This window comes from Staurois parvus, unplaced genomic scaffold (assembly GCF_062004578.1).
Source record: "Staurois parvus isolate SC_StPar_1 unplaced genomic scaffold, SC_StPar_1.0 ptg000149l, whole genome shotgun sequence".
NCBI classification, from domain to species: Eukaryota; Metazoa; Chordata; class Amphibia; order Anura; family Ranidae; genus Staurois; species Staurois parvus.
The window spans coordinates 5,342,680-5,360,838 of record NW_028317945.1 but is presented as its reverse complement, the minus strand read 5'-3'; the positions used below and the strand labels follow the sequence as shown (position 1 = coordinate 5,360,838).

The 18,159-nt window shown below is 41.7% G+C and overlaps 1 protein-coding gene across 1 annotated transcript in view; it reads right to left on the bottom strand.

The window, feature by feature from the left end:
* Positions 1-7,707: 7,707 nt before the first annotated feature.
* LOC149464669 (uncharacterized) overlaps positions 7,708-18,159 on the bottom strand; it is a 145,630-nt gene continuing 135,178 nt past the window's right edge. The window contains exons 2-3 of the mRNA XM_089674296.1: positions 12,448-16,622; positions 7,708-8,688 (exon numbers count right to left, since the gene is read on the bottom strand). Coding sequence (XP_089530422.1) covers positions 15,027-16,622 — 1,596 coding nt within the window. The 3' untranslated portion in view covers positions 7,708-8,688; positions 12,448-15,026. The remainder of the gene's footprint in view (positions 8,689-12,447; positions 16,623-18,159) is intronic.

Sequence of the window (18,159 nt, the reverse complement as noted above, 5' to 3'; positions counted from 1 at the left end):
ATATAAAATGTAACAACTCTATATTGTGTTAAAAATAAAAAATAAAATATATATAGGCACATAAGATCTCCGTAAATTATAAACCAATTGTGTTATAAATCAATAGATATAAGAAAAATATAATTAAAAAAGTCCAATGTGTAAATGTGCAAATAATTAATGAAAATAGGAGTAAAAGTTCAGCAGAGAATGAAATGACGATATACTCTCCTTCAAAGCAGCCTATAATTTGATGTCTGGGATTGTGCAGCTTCTGTATGAGCCTGTGTGGATAAGGGGATTTCTCCCTCCTTAGACCGCTCCTCACTCCAATCCTCTATGTGTCCTCGTATGAGCCATAAAAGAAAGGAAGAGATATATGGTGCCTTATCCAAGATAATACAAAGCCTTTATTGTGCGTCCATAGTGCACTCACATTATACAAGATATAAATGCGCTTATTAAGTAAAAAACTGCTGGGTGAGGTGAGGATCAGCCTCGTGGGTGTGTGAGCTAACTCTGTCAGTACTCGCCATATCGTAGGTGACATCACTGCCCTTCCCCAACACGTTGCGCCACAGGGATAACATAGCTTCGTCTGGGGGATTTAGTAAGACGATCACCTTCACTCAGCTCCTTATATGGTGTTCAAGTGCCATTTTGTTGTAGTCTTAATAGGCGCGGCCATGTTTTTGGGGTTAAATATAGTAAAGAAAAAACTATTTTAAACCAACGGATAGAAATGCTTACATTCCCACCCATAGTTGTCATTACAGACCTTGGATCAGGAACATACCGAGAGGACAATTTATGAGGTTAAGACGTAATTGCACTAATTTAACAGATTATCAAGAACAAAGCAACATCCTGGTGAAAAGATTTATTGAAAGGGTATAAGAAAAGAATTATAGAAGAGGAAAGAAATCAAATTAAAGCACTAGATAGAATTCATTTGTTAAGAGATACAAAATCAGCGAAAAATATTGAGGATAGTGGTATAGCCATGATAATGCCATATAACAAGCAATACAGAGATATACAAAAAATAGTGAACACTGGGATGTATTAAAATTAGATAAGGATTTGAAAAATGTAGTAGCAGATAAACCTAGATATAAATATAAAAAGGCCCCCAATATATGGGATAAAGTTGTTAAGAATATATTAAATCCACCAGATACAAATAAGAATTATACGTTTTTTCAAGGAGTAGGATTTTATAAATGTGGCAGATGTTATAGCTGTATAAGAGTAAAAGGCAATCCAAAACACAGAGTGGAATTTGTAAACCCAATTAATGGCAATATACATAAGATCAAACAGTTCATATCCTGCAAAACAAAATGAGTGGTATATGCTCTGAAATGCCCATGTTATAAAATCTATATTGGGAGAACTAAAAGACCATTAAAGGAACGAATTAGGGAACATGTCCGTAATTTCATTAAAGGATATAAATATCACAATGTACCGTTACATTTCCGACAATTCCATAAGCAACAAGTTGAAGGTTTGGAATTTTGGGGTATTGAAAAACACAATGCACATTGGAGAGGAGACAATTTAGTCAGAGAAGTTAGCAAAGGAATCACACTGGATTTATAAAATGAATTGTCTAGTTCCTAATAGTCTAAACAAAGAATTTGACCTTTCGTGTTTTTTTAATGATTTTTAATATGTATTACACCGTATATACAGATCTAGTGTGAATGGGGCCAGCATATCTATATATGCTGGTCAAATTGGATATTTAATCCATAGGAACATTTTCTTATGTTCCTTGGATGATTGCCCATTGATTGCTATATACACATTATGTGTAGTTATTTAATCCACATATATTCTTCACACATGTTAATCCTTATTAGTATTATGACCTAGGGGTCGGGTGTTGTGGGATTTTCAGGTTGTATGCACAATTTACATGTGTATGTAGGTAATATATGCTATTTGAATAGACATCTTTGCCTACCATTGTTCATTCACACCTGAATACTCTTTTACTTAATTTATTTTTATTTTAATATATGATTAAATAATATGTAATAATTATATATTTTTTATATACAGTTTTATATGCTTGTCTTAATTAATATTCCTTTTATTTATTATTTAACATCATTCATTGTTATATCCATGTCAGGGCAGGACTGTGGAACGGACAGGTAGGCCTAGTGGCAGGGTAACGCACTGGCTGACGACAACCACCACCAACAGACCGAAGTCCCTCAGGGCGCGGAGTCTAAGTCCCAGGCTGCCCTTCACCAGGGCCCCTGATGGTGGGGATGGACTTGACGCAGCCAGGAACCAGGTCGCGGCCCCCGAGACACCCCGGCTGCGGTAATGGTCGCCGCCAATGGCGTGTAGCTGGTGAGAATGACAATAGCGTAGTCAGGCAAGCTGGGTCAACAACAACGGGACAAAACAGTACAGAACAGTAGACAGAGAATCACAGGTCACGGGCCGGGTTCAGCAACGGAAGGTCAGATCGAAGGAAAACACAGAGAATGGTCTAGTCACAAGCCGAGTCAAATACCAGAAGAGTCACGAGCATATACACAGAGCTGTAGCAAGACAAAGACACAAGACACAAGTGCAAAGAGCATGTACGGATCACAGGCTTATATGTACTCAGCCACACCCCTCTGGGGGATGGACCTCAGAGACCTGAAGGCATAAAAGCTTCCCACCATGCTCAGCATAAATCCAAGATGGATGCCAGCACATGGAGTAACATAACCTCTGGGAAAAGGTAGGACCTTGACAATCCATATATATATACATTTTCTGCACACATTGATTAATACGGCTTATAGATTATATGTGCACGTGAGTATATATTTGTAAATATAGGATTGTGATAATTTGTATTTATATATGTTTTTAGTATGCGCATTATATGCTGGATCCACTGAGGAGTGTCTGGTGCACACCCTGTCATCAAAGCCGTGGACTGCTGTGACATACACTGTAACAAATCAGTAACATAATATATACATAGTTAGCGATGTTCTTTACTATATTTAATACCAAAAACATGGCCGCGCCTATTAAGACTACAACAAAATGGCGCTTGAACACCATATAAGGAGCTGAGTCAAGGTGATCGTCTTACTACATCCCCCAGACGAAGCTACGTTATCCCTGTGGCGCAACGCGTTGGGGAGGGGCAGTGACGTCACCTACGATACCGCGAGTACTGACAGAGTTAGCTCACACACCCATGAGGCTGATCCTCACCGCACCCAGCAGTTTTTTACTTAATAAGCGCATTTATATCTTGTATAATGTGAGTGCACTATGGACGCACAATAAAGGCTTTGTATTATCTTGGATAAGGCACCATATATCTCTTCCTTTCTTTTATGGCTCATACGAGGACACATAGAGGATTGGAGTGAGGAGCGGTCTAAGGAGGGAGAAATCCCCTTATCCACACAGGCTCATACAGAAGCTGCACAATCCCAGACATCAAATTATAGGCTGCTTGGAAGGAGAGTATATCGTCATTTCACTCTGCTGATTTTTTACTCCTATTTTCATTAATTATTTGCACATTTATACATTGGACTTTTTTAATTATATTTTTCTTATATCTATTGATTTATAACACAATTGGTTTATAATTTACAGAGATCTTATGTGCTTTTTATTTGTGATCACAATGTAATTATTTAAGTATTATTTCATTTTTAAGCTGTCACCTATATATATATTTTATTTTTCATTTTTTATTTTTAACACAATATAGAGTTGTTACATTAAATATGCACTTTATATGGCAATAGTTAATTGCATAGGAATACATTTAGTGTTAGAGTGCGGTAACGCATTATCTAATAATGTCAGAAGCGCCTTACCTGGGCTAAGGAAAAACAAACCTGGCCTGTTGCTCAGTGGTCCAAAGTCCTCTTTTCTGATGAGAGTAACTTTTGCATCTCATTTGGAAACAAAGGACCCAGAGTATGGAGGAAGAATGGAGAGGCACACACTGCAAGATGCTTGAAGTCCGGTGTGAAGTTTCCACAGTCTGTGTTGATTTGGGGAGCCATGTCATCTGCTGGTGCTGGTCCACTGTGCTTCATTAAGTCCAGGGTCAACGCAGCTGTCTACCAGGAGATTTTGAAGCACTTCATGCTTCCTTCCACAGACGAGCTTTATGGGGATGCTGACTTCATTTTCCAGCAGGACTTGGCACCTGCCCACACTGCCAAAAGCACCAAAACCTGGTTCAATGACTGTGGGATTACTGTGCTTTATTGGCCAGCAAACTCGCCTGACCTGAACCCCATAGAGAATCTATGGGGCATTGCCAAGAGAAAGATGAGAGACATGAGACCGAACAATGCAGAAGAGCTGAAGGCCGCTATTGAAGCATCCTAGTCTTCCATAACACCTCAGCAGTGCCACAGGCTGATAGCTTCCATGCCACGCCGCATTGAGGAAGTAATTGCTGCAAAAGGGGCCCAAACCAAGTACTGAGTACATATGCATGCTTATACTTTTCAGAGGTCCAATATTGTTCTATGTACAATCCTTGTTTTATTGATTGCATGTAATATTCTAATTTTCTGAGATTGTTGATTTGGGGTTTTCATGAGCTGTAAGCCATAATCATCACAATTATGACAAATCCCAGCTTGAACTATCTTGCTTTGCATGTAATGAGTCTATCTCATATATTAGTTTCACCTTTTAAGTTGCATTACTGAAATAAATGAACGTTTGCACGATATTCTAATTTTTCGAGTTTCACCTGTACACGGGTACAGGAAGTGATGAAACCTTCTCTCTTTGGGCACATCCCGTCCCAGAGAGAGAAGAATCAAGACACAGTGAGTACAAGCAGCTCACTTACACAGTTAGAACACATTTTAGGAAACATTTAATCTCTTGTTCGCCCCCCCCAGTTAGCCCCTTCACTGCCCTTTCACCAGTGTCATTAGTACAATGTAGATTTTTTGCTGATCATGGTATTAGTTTTGCCGCCGACTTCAGATAGCGTTAGCGTCAGTTAGTGCCCCTCTCAGATAGCATCAGATTGCTCATCGGTACGCCAGTAATCACATTCAACCCCTTGATTGCCAGGAACACGCTCACATACACAATAAACCTCCATCGCTAGTATAGTGTCTGAACGGGTCAATATCTTTGATCAGATCAGCACTATACCAGCGTTCACATTAGTGTTCCCAAAAACACAGAGTTAGCAGGATCAGCCCGGCACCTGCCAGCATATGTGTTCAGCCCCTATGCTTACCACCCCAGCAAGTGCAGTGTCAGTAGATCACTGTCACTTGATACATTATACACAAAACCGCAGTGTTCACAGAATCAGACCTGATCTTTGTTAGCACTTGGCGGTAAATTTTTATGTAGTGGTTCAAGCAGTCCCTGACAGCCAGGTGCTCTTTTTCCCGTGAGTCACGCTAGGTACCTATAAATTTAGTGGCCAAAATGTCAATGGAAAGGTACTCTAGTGAAGATTCTGAGCAAGTCAGATGAGAGTAAAGGGGAAGACTCACTGACACAATCAGCCTCAGAATACAAACCTGCAGACTGCACCGGCACCCTGACAGATAGCTCAGACGATGGAGAAGTGGTCACTGCTAAGATCAGGCGTACCCGACCCCATTCCCAGGATGAGGAGATGTTACAATCGCATGATGACTCTCACATTCAGCAGAGTGCCAGTACTAGTGCCGCTCTAACTTTTGGTGAACTGGTGAGCACCAGCGGCCTAGTATATCCTGCACATACCAGCACTGCAGTATCACTTGGTGACGTGGCGAATCCCATAAGTGCACTACAAGTTGGTGCGGTGGCAAGCACAAGTAGTGTCCCACAGCCACCAAGAATTCGCACACAGGCCCATAGAGCCCCTAGTATCCTTCCGGATGTGCTTGCAAATCCCGATTAGCAGCCCACAAATTCTGCAGCACCTGTTCTTCACCCATTCACTACCCAACCCGGAAGTCAGGTGGAAACAGCATATTTAAATACTCCCCTTCATTTTTTGGAGCTGTTTTTCATGGAAGATCTGTATGCATTGATTGTGGATTTATATGCACAACAGTTTATTGCCGCCAACCCAAATTCAAACTTTGCCAGACCAATCGCATGGAAACCCATTATGGTTTCCGAATATAACGTTTTTTTGGGCCTAACCCTTAACATGGGCATTACTAAAAAAAATTAATTGCGATTGTATTGGTCCACAGACCCGATTCATCATATGCCCGTGTTATCTGCTGCCATGGTCAGGCATAGATATGAGAGTACAATGCGTTTTATGCATTTCAATGACAACACACTCTGTCATCCTTGGGGTGACCTTGAATTTGACCGAGTCCACAAACTTCGGCCCTACGTAAATCACCTTAGCCAAAAATTTGCATATGTCTATACTCCCCAGCAAAACATCTGCGTTGAGGAGTCCCTCATTAATTTTTCTGGCTGCCTTGCATTCAGACAATTTCTCCCCAGCAAGTGGGCCAGATATGGGGTCAAGATGTATAAGACCTGTGAGAGGGCAACAGGCTATACATATAAGTTTTGGAATTACGAGGGAAAAGATAGTCACGTGGAGCCCCCGGATGCCCAGACTACATGGGGAGCAGTGGCAAGATAGTTTGGGACTTGGTGTCATCCTTTTTCTATATGGGGTACCACTTATACATGGACAAATTTTATTCAAGCGTGCCACTATTTATACATTTGTACAATCTTGGTATTGGCACGTGGCACCATGCGACCTAATCGCCGGGGCTTCCCCCAACGGCTTGTAAATACCCATCTTAGAAAGGGGGAAATAGCTTGCTTGAGAAATGAGGAATTGCTCGCAGTGAAGTGGAAGGACAAACGGGATGTTTTCATCCTGTCTTCCATTCACTCAGACACGACCGCCCCTATGTGTCCACGACTATAACCTTAACATGGGAGGGGTGGACTTCAACAACCAAATGATGAAGCTGTACTTAGTTTCCCAAAAAGCCAGATGCTGGTACAAAAAAAAGTGTCTGTTTATTTATTTCAATTGGCTCTACATAATGCTTTTGTGCTTTACAAAGCAACTGGACGAAGTGGATCCTTCCTAAAATTCCAGGAAGATATCATCACGGCCCTTTTGTATCCAGAAGGTGCTGTGGTCCAAACCCCCAACACAGATGCAGTTAGCCGGCTGCATGAGACGCATTTTCCTGATGTCATTCCTGGTACACCAACCCAAAGGACACCCCAAAAAGGGTGTTGTTTCTGTAGCAGACATGGAATTAGGCGTGACACCTGCTTTTTTTGCCCTCCTGTCCTGGCCAAACTGGTCTCTGTCTCAAGGACTGCTTCCATCACTACCACACACTAGTGGAGTATTAGTATAAGACACAGCACGGCACAGTTCAGGGCACATATTTAAACAGGGTCTCAAAAGATGTTAAGTAGTCAGGAAACATTTTAAGAGACCCTACAATCTGTTTTAAAAAGTTAAAGTTGATTAAAAAAAAGTAAAAAACCCATAAAAAATAAAAAGTACAAGTCCCAAAATTTTTTAAAAAATTTTAAAAACCAAAAACAGTTATAATTTTTTTTGTTGTCATTGTTACTGTTCTACTGTTACTGAAAGTAGGTAGGTGGTCTTTTTCCTTTTCCTTGGGGGCCCCCTCAAGATACCAACGGTCACACCTGGACACAGCTACGAGATCTCGGAAAGTGAATGCACTCAAATCACCTCAGTTGCGATTGCAAACACTTCAGTTTTATTGGCATAACATCAGGGTTATTATACTGTAGTCTTTAGGCAAACACACCCTCAGACCTTCCAATCAAATACATGTACATTGTTTTACCTTAACTCAACAATTATTTGTATGAGGTTTGCATTTTCACTCTTCTGCTTTATCTATCATACCATATCTCCTCTAAAGCCCAGACCATGGCTTTAATCTGACCTAACACCCAATTTGTGGTTAAAACTTTTCAGAAGTGAGAGTAAACCTTATCTGCTTTTTTGTAAGGGTTTGCAAAAACACTCATTTCTACATGAAGCTGACATAGACAGTTTTGTTAGTGTGCACATATCTCATATATGTATATTAAACTAGCATCTTGTATTAGTGTATACAAAATGGATTCAGTTATATTCCATTTAATCCTTTCAGTCCCCTCTTTTATCACATAGTGATAACACTTTTCATTGACTTACTGTCCCTATCGTCTCAATCCCATGCATTTCCTCATATTGTTGAAGCAAAAACATTTCCTCCCTTTCCTTCTCATTAATTCTCATTTTGATACACATGATCATTCAGTTGTGATGAGGTAACCCCTCACCCATCCTGAACTCCCAGAGGGTTTCTGAACCACTGGCTCCTTTCTATCATATGAAATCTCCAATAGAAACCAGAGTGGGACGATGATAATAGTCACTATTGATAAGATAATAATCAAGTTCATCCAGTCCTCATGGGGATCCAATAGGTTGGGTAGCAAAGTTCTTGGCTCCTTCTGTTGGTTGATCAGCTTGATTGTGTCTCTCATCTTGGGAAATCCTTTTTACTCTTGATGCATGGATCCAGGTGCCTGATCCTTCCGTAAGAACAGCTGTACGTGTAATGGCCACGATCACTGTAGGTTCTCCAAACCGGGGTCTCACCCTTGGATCCAGTCTTCGGATCACCACTTGATCACCTACCTCGAAGGGGTGGGTTGGTTGATCTGCGGATAAAAGAAAAAAACAGCAGCATCATTTTGTTCGCTATTCAACTTTTCACACAATGCTTTTACATATTCTGCCTGTATCACCTCTAAATCTCCTTTCTACCACAGAGGGGGTTGCTGTCTAGTCCAAGGGTTAGGGAATGGTCTGCCCATTAGTATCTCAAAGGGAGACAACTTACTCCGTTTATGAGGTGTCATCCTTATTTCAGCTAGTATAGCAGGTAACACAGCTGGCCAATTCTTCAGAGTCCCTCCCGTGGCTTTCACTAATTTATCCTTAATTGTTCTATTCATTCTTTCCACTACTCCAGAACTCTGAGGGTGATAAGGAATATGGAGCTTCCATTGAATACTCAAAGCCTTTGAGACTCCCTGAGTCACTGCTGCAGTAAAAGCTGGTCCCTGATCGCTTTCTATGAACAAAGGACAACCCCATCTAGGGATGATTTCCTTACACAAAACCTTGACCACTGTCTCTGCTGTTTCATTCCTACATGGGAAAGCTTCCGGCCAACCTGAAAATCTGTCTACTACCACCAACAACTTATCTCCTTCTTTTGATTTAGGGAGATGTGTAAAATCTATCTGTAGATGTGTGAATGGTTCCTCAGGGGGTGTTAAATGTTCATGTTTCCCATGCTGGCCATGCCCAGGGTTGTTTTGTAAACAAGTAAGGTACCTTCCCAATGTTTCCTCCACCAAATCATGGAGAAACCATACACAAAATCGTTTGCGCATTTCTTTCTCCACTAACTGTTTTCCCTTATGACCTACACCATGAAAATTTTGAATGAATAATACAGCAGCTGCCTGTGGAAGTCCTACAATCCCCTCTTTTGACATAAGACCATGTTTGTCTTGTGTCAAACCTCTGCTAGCCCAAAAATCAACTTCACTCTCAGAGGCTTGTGCCTGCAGTGTTCCTAAAAGCTCATTTGACAGTAGGGATGGAGTGGACAACATTACCATAGATAGATCTGCTCGATTATGCAGTTGCCCTGCAGTTTTTTCAGCTGCATCTGCCATAGCATTGCCTTTTGTGACTGGGTCTTTGGCATTAGTATGTGCCCGCACTTTAATGACCACTATCCTTCTTGGAAGTTGGAGTGCAGCAAGCAAATCCTGGATCAAAGAATGATGGGATATTGACTTGCCATCGGCCGTAGTAAAACCACGGCGTTGCCAAATACGGCCAAAATCATGTACAACCCCAAAGACATATTTAGAATCTGTGTATATGTTAACATCTCGATCTTGATAAAGAGTGCAAGCTCGTGTTAGGGCCACTAATTCAGCTGCTTGTGCACTGGGGTAGGGGATGGAACCTGTTTCAATAATAAGAGGTGGTTCTACTACTGCATAGCCTGTGATGTATGTAGCATCACTAGGGCGTGTACAAGATCCATTGACAAACACATCAGGGGCTCCAGGAATCGGAGTCTCCAACATATCTAGTCGCGGGGAAGTGTCAGCTTGGATAACATCCAGGCAATTGTGTTCCTCCTGCAATTCTGGTGACCTTGTGTTGTGAAGATTAAGCAGGGAGGACAATAAAAGAGATGGTCCTGATGTAATGGGCTGTATTTAACTGTGAGATTATTGGTGGATGTCAAAATTACTTCACATCCCGCCAGGCGTTGTGCTGACATGTGTTGAGTGTTAATGTTTTTCAGTACATGTAGGACATGATGAGATGTGTGTAATATCAATGGGTTTCCCAAAACTATGATAGATGCCATTTCCACAGCCAAGGCACACACAGACAAAGCTTGGAGACACCCCGGCATGCCCTGGACCGGGATGGGCATTGTTTTTGATAAATATGCTACCGGCCTCATGGCACCTCCGTGCTCTTGAGCTAGTACTGCAGCCATGGTTTTACATGCAGATTGACAATACAAATGAAAAGATTTAGTATAATCCGGTAACCCTAATGCGGGAGACGAGACCAGTGCTGTCTTCAAATATTCAAATGCCTGCACCAATGGCAGCGTCCATTCAATACGGTCTGGTTGATCTTTCAGTGTTACTTGGCGTAATACATTGTCATAATAAGAACAGTCAGGAATCCACTGTCTACAATAGTTTACCATACCTAGGAAGGATTGCATCTGAACCTTAGTTTCTGGTTTTGGTTGTTGACATATTGCTGCCACTCTCCTTGGGCTCAGCCCCCTCTGGCCCTCAGACAATACAAATCCTAGGTACTCAACTTGTGGTGCCACAAATTGCATCTTTTTGCGAGAGACTTTTTGTCCCTGATCAGCCAGAAACCGTAACAATGATAATGAATCAGCCTGACACGCCTTCTCGCTCACAGAACTAATCAGTAAATCATCCACGTATTGGATAATTACTGAACCATGGGTGGGTACCCAGTCATTGAGCATGGATCTACTGGCCATGGTATATGCTGCCGGCGAGTCTACATAGCCCTGAAGGAGACGGGTCCAGGTTAGCCTCTCCCCTTGAAAACAAAAAGTAAACAATACCTGTGTCTCCGGGTCAACTGGGACACTAAAAAATGCATCTGACAGATCAATTACTGTAAAATGTGTGGCGTTGGCAGGTATAGCATTTACCAAAGTTGTTATATCTGGGACTACAGCGGCAATGCAGGAGCACATGAAATTTATGATACCAGACCTGTCCATCTTTTGCTTGTACCGGGAGGGGAGGTGTAATGCAAGTAGGGATTTCCTTGGATTAGGGCATCCCTGTACTATAGCATCCAGCTCATTGGGATCTATTGCCTTTAAAATCAGCTGCTCCCCAATCATCATGAATGGAAAGGCTGAATTCATCATATCTAGCTCAGCTGTCTCATCTTTAACTTCCCCCTTGTTACTTTCTGCTGACCTAAGAATTCTATCACTCTTTTCTACCTTCTTTATCTTCCTCTTTACTTTCCCTTTACCCCTCTCAGTATCCCTTTGACTAACACTCCCAGTTTCCCCATCTGAGCTAGATTCTTCTGACTCCCCTGTATGTATCTGGGAAGCAGCAATAAGAACCTCTTCATCTTCATCTACTTGTTTTACCTGTGGGAGTGCTGGGTATAATGGGGCTGCATGTGGAGCTGTAGGGGCAGGACGTCTCACTGTGTTTGTATGGCAGTGGTGGTGTGAAATCATTTGCTACAATTAGAGTCTTATAGCCTGGTGCATACTTCAACCAATTCTTACCCCCTTCATACATATAATTCTTGTCCCAATCTGGATTTCCAGTCCTCCAGATACCTACCTGAGGCTGTTCATGCAAACACATTCCTCTAATCATATCCATACACATAGTGTCATTTCCCCCTTCACAAGGAAAACTAGCTCCACCCAGTCTTTTTGACCATCCCACTAAATTATCCACCCAGGGATTAACATAATAAATATCATAAGGAGATACCCTTGCTACATATTCTTTACAAGTTTCATTTAAGGTAGATGTGTTCTTTCCCCTCAGCTTTCTAGTTTTTCTTAACAACTTAATCAACTTTTGTGGCGGCACATGACGAGGTGCTTCCTCCTTACCTGAGGAATTACCCATAGCAGTAAATTAGTAAACTAACAAACAAGACAAAAAAACAACAATAACACACTTTTTACAAATTATACAAAGTGCTGTGCCAGGTGTGTCCTGGTATTATTCCCCGAGCCGAGAATCCCTTAGTCTCGCTCCTAAAACTCCAACCACCAAATTTCCCTGAAATTCAGAATAATTACCTCGGTAAAGAAAGCATTAAAAAATAAAACTCTCACTTACCTTGGCAATTATCCCACTTTCTGACACCACTGAAAGTAGGTAGGTGGTCTTTTTCCTTGGGGGCCCCCTCAAGATACCAACGGTCACACCTGGACACAGCTACGAGATCTCGGAAAGTGAATGCACTCAAATCACCTCAGTTGCGATTGCAAACACTTCAGTTTTATTGGCATAACATCAGGGTTATTATACTGTAGTCTTTAGGCAAACACACCCTCAGACCTTCCAATCAAATACATGTACATTGTTTTACCTTAACTCAACAATTATTTGTATGAGGTTTGCATTTTCACTCTTCTGCTTTATCTATCATACCATATCTCCTCTAAAGCCCAGACCATGGCTTTAATCTGACCTAACACCCAATTTGTGATTAAAACTTTTCAGAAGTGAGAGTAAACCTTATCTGCTTTTTTGTAAGGGTTTGCAAAAACACTCATTTCTACATGAAGCTGACATAGACAGTTTTGTTAGTGTGCACATATCTCATATATGTATATTAAACTAGCATCTTGTATTAGTGTATACAAAATGGATTCAGTTATATTCCATTTAATCCTTTCAGTCCCCTCTTTTATCACATACAGTAGTGATAACACTTTTCATTGACTTACTCTCCCTATCGTCTCAATCCCATGCATTTCCTCATATTGTTGAAGCAAAAACATTTCCTCCCTTTCCTTCTCATTAATTCTCATTTTGATACACATGATCATTCAGTTGTGATGAGGTAACCCCTCACCCATCCTGAACTCCCAGAGGGTTTCTGAACCACTGGCTCCTTTCTATCATATGAAATCTCCAATAGAAACCAGAGTGGGACGATGATAATAGTCACTATTGATAAGATAATAATCAAGTTCATCCAGTCCTCATGGGGATCCAATAGGTTGGGTAGCAAAGTTCTTGGCTCCTTCTGTTGGTTGATCAGCTTGATTGTGTCTCTCATCTTGGGAAATCCTTTTTACTCTTGATGCATGGATCCAGGTGCCTGATCCTTCCGTAAGAACAGCTGTACGTGTAATGGCCACGATCACTGTAGGTTCTCCAAACCGGGGTCTCACCCTTGGATCCAGTCTTCGGATCACCACTTGATCACCTACCTCGAAGGGGTGGGTTGGTTGATCTGCGGATAAAAGAAAAAAACAGCAGCATCATTTTGTTCGCTATTCAACTTTTCACACAATGCTTTTACATATTCTGCCTGTATCACCTCTAAATCTCCTTTCTACCACAGAGGGGGTTGCTGTCTAGTCCAAGGGTTAGGGAATGGTCTGCCCATTAGTATCTCAAAGGGAGACAACTTACTCCGTTTATGAGGTGTCATCCTTATTTCAGCTAGTATAGCAGGTAACACAGCTGGCCAATTCTTCAGAGTCCCTCCCGTGGCTTTCACTAATTTATCCTTAATTGTTCTATTCATTCTTTCCACTACTCCAGAACTCTGAGGGTGATAAGGAATATGGAGCTTCCATTGAATACTCAAAGCCTTTGAGACTCCCTGAGTCACTGCTGCAGTAAAAGCTGGTCCCTGATCGCTTTCTATGAACAAAGGACAACCCCATCTAGGGATGATTTCCTTACACAAAACCTTGACCACTGTCTCTGCTGTTTCATTCCTACATGGGAAAGCTTCCGGCCAACCTGAAAATCTGTCTACTACCACCAACAACTTATCTCCTTCTTTTGATTTAGGGAGATGTGTAAAACTATCTGTAGATGTGTGAATGGTTCCTCAGGGGGTGTTAAATGTTCATGTTTCCCATGCTGGCCATGCCCAGGGTTGTTTTGTAAACAAGTAAGGTACCTTCCCAATGTTTCCTCCACCAAATCATGGAGAAACCATACACAAAATCGTTTGCGCATTTCTTTCTCCACTAACTGTTTTCCCTTATGACCTACACCATGAAAATTTTGAATGAATAATACAGCAGCTGCCTGTGGAAGTCCTACAATCCCCTCTTTTGACATAAGACCATGTTTGTCTTGTGTCAAACCTCTGCTAGCCCAAAAATCAACTTCACTCTCAGAGGCTTGTGCCTGCAGTGTTCCTAAAAGCTCATTTGACAGTAGGGATGGAGTGGACAACATTACCATAGATAGATCTGCTCGATTATGCAGTTGCCCTACAGTTTTTTCAGCTGCATCTGCCATAGCATTGCCTTTTGTGACTGGGTCTTTGGCATTAGTATGTGCCCGCACTTTAATGACCACTATCCTTCTTGGAAGTTGGAGTGCAGCAAGCAAATCCTGGATCAAAGAATGATGGGATATTGACTTGCCATCGGCCGTAGTAAAACCACGGCGTTGCCAAATACGGCCAAAATCATGTACAACCCCAAAGACATATTTAGAATCTGTGTATATGTTAACATCTCGATCTTGATAAAGAGTGCAAGCTCGTGTTAGGGCCACTAATTCAGCTGCTTGTGCACTGGGGTAGGGGATGGAACCTGTTTCAATAATAAGAGGTGGTTCTACTACTGCATAGCCTGTGATGTATGTAGCATCACTAGGGCGTGTACAAGATCCATTGACAAACACATCAGGGGCTCCAGGAATCGGAGTCTCCAACATATCTAGTCGCGGGGAAGTGTCAGCTTGGATAACATCCAGGCAATTGTGTTCCTCCTGCAATTCTGGTGACCTTGTGTTGTGAAGATTAAGCAGGGAGGACAATAAAAGAGATGGTCCTGATGTAATGGGCTGTATTTAACTGTGAGATTATTGGTGGATGTCAAAATTACTTCACATCCCGCCAGGCGTTGTGCTGACATGTGTTGAGTGTTAATGTTTTTCAGTACATGTAGGACATGATGAGATGTGTGTAATATCAATGGGTTTCCCAAAACTATGATAGATGCCATTTCCACAGCCAAGGCACACACAGACAAAGCTTGGAGACACCCCGGCATGCCCTGGACCGGGATGGGCATTGTTTTTGATAAATATGCTACCGGCCTCATGGCACCTCCGTGCTCTTGAGCTAGTACTGCAGCCATGGTTTTACATGCAGATTGACAATACAAATGAAAAGATTTAGTATAATCCGGTAACCCTAATGCGGGAGACGAGACCAGTGCTGTCTTCAAATATTCAAATGCCTGCACCAATGGCAGCGTCCATTCAATACGGTCTGGTTGATCTTTCAGTGTTACTTGGCGTAATACATTGTCATAATAAGAACAGTCAGGAATCCACTGTCTACAATAGTTTACCATACCTAGGAAGGATTGCATCTGAACCTTAGTTTCTGGTTTTGGTTGTTGACATATTGCTGCCACTCTCCTTGGGCTCAGCCCCCTCTGGCCCTCAGACAATACAAATCCTAGGTACTCAACTTGTGGTGCCACAAATTGCATCTTTTTGCGAGAGACTTTTTGTCCCTGATCAGCCAGAAACCGTAACAATGATAATGAATCAGCCTGACACGCCTTCTCGCTCACAGAACTAATCAGTAAATCATCCACGTATTGGATAATTACTGAACCATGGGTGGGTACCCAGTCATTGAGCATGGATCTACTGGCCATGGTATATGCTGCCGGCGAGTCTACATAGCCCTGAAGGAGACGGGTCCAGGTTAGCCTCTCCCCTTGAAAACAAAAAGTAAACAATACCTGTGTCTCCGGGTCAACTGGGACACTAAAAAATGCATCTGACAGATCAATTACTGTAAAATGTGTGGCGTTGGCAGGTATAGCATTTACCAAAGTTGTTATATCTGGGACTACAGCGGCAATGCAGGAGCACATGAAATTTATGATACCAGATCTGTCCATCTTTTGCTTGTACCGGGAGGGGAGGTGTAATGCAAGTAGGGATTTCCTTGGATTAGGGCATCCCTGTACTATAGCATCCAGCTCCTTGGGATCTATTGCCTTTAAAATCAGCTGCTCCCCAATCATCATGAATGGAAAGGCTGAATTCATCATATCTAGCTCAGCTGTCTCATCTTTAACTTCCCCCTTGTTACTTTCTGCTGACCTAAGAATTCTATCACTCTTTTCTACCTTCTTTATCTTCCTCTTTACTTTCCCTTTACCCCTCTCAGTATCCCTTTGACTAACACTCCCAGTTTCCCCATCTGAGCTAGATTCTTCTGACTCCCCTGTATGTATCTGGGAAGCAGCAATAAGAACCTCTTCATCTTCATCTTCATCTACTTGTTTTACCTGTGGGAGTGCTGGGTATAATGGGGCTGCATGTGGAGCTGTAGGGGCAGGACGTCTCACTGTGTTTGTATGGCAGTGGTGGTGTGAAATCATTTGCTACAATTAGAGTCTTATAGCCTGGTGCATACTTCAACCAATTCTTACCCCCTTCATACATATAATTCTTGTCCCAATCTGGATTTCCAGTCCTCCAGATACCTACCTGAGGCTGTTCATGCAAACACATTCCTCTAATCATATCCATACACATAGTGTCATTTCCCCCTTCACAAGGAAAACTAGCTCCACCCAGTCTTTTTGACCATCCCACTAAATTATCCACCCAGGGATTAACATAATAAATATCATAAGGAGATACCCTTGCTACATATTCTTTACAAGTTTCATTTAAGGTAGATGTGTTCTTTCCCCTCAGCTTTCTAGTTTTTCTTAACAACTTAATCAACTTTTGTGGCGGCACATGACGAGGTGCTTCCTCCTTACCTGAGGAATTACCCATAGCAGTAAATTAGTAAACTAACAAACAAGACAAAAAAACAACAATAACACACTTTTTACAAATTATACAAAGTGCTGTGCCAGGTGTGTCCTGGTATTATTCCCCGAGCCGAGAATCCCTTAGTCTCGCTCCTAAAACTCCAACCACCAAATTTCCCTGAAATTCAGAATAATTACCTCGGTAAAGAAAGCATTAAAAAATAAAACTCTCACTTACCTTGGCAATTATCCCACTTTCTGACACCACTGAAAGTAGGTAGGTGGTCTTTTTCCTTGGGGGCCCCCTCAAGATACCAACGGTCACACCTGGACACAGCTACGAGATCTCGGAAAGTGAATGCACTCAAATCACCTCAGTTGCGATTGCAAACACTTCAGTTTTATTGGCATAACATCAGGGTTATTATACTGTAGTCTTTAGGCAAACACACCCTCAGACCTTCCAATCAAATACATGTACATTGTTTTACCTTAACTCAACAATTATTTGTATGAGGTTTGCATTTTCACTCTTCTGCTTTATCTATCATACCATATCTCCTCTAAAGCCCAGACCATGGCTTTAATCTGACCTAACACCCAATTTGTGATTAAAACTTTTCAGAAGTGAGAGTAAACCTTATCTGCTTTTTTGTAAGGGTTTGCAAAAACACTCATTTCTACATGAAGCTGACATAGACAGTTTTGTTAGTGTGCACATATCTCATATATGTATATTAAACTAGCATCTTGTATTAGTGTATACAAAATGGATTCAGTTATATTCCATTTAATCCTTTCAGTTACCATTTTACTGTTTTAGTGTTACTGTTTTATTGTTAACCATTGCTGTTTTCTTTGCAGGAAACAGGGTCTTGCTCTCAGAGTATACATAAGTAGGTGTGTGCAGTGCTGTTGGTTGTTGAAAAAGCATACACTGTATGCTGAAGCATGGGGGCCTGGGGTGGCCAGTGGGTGGATGGTCCCTATGCTTTGGCATATATATTTTAAAATATTTTTTGCCACATTTCATGTGGGCCTACCATTAGAAGTGGGTGGA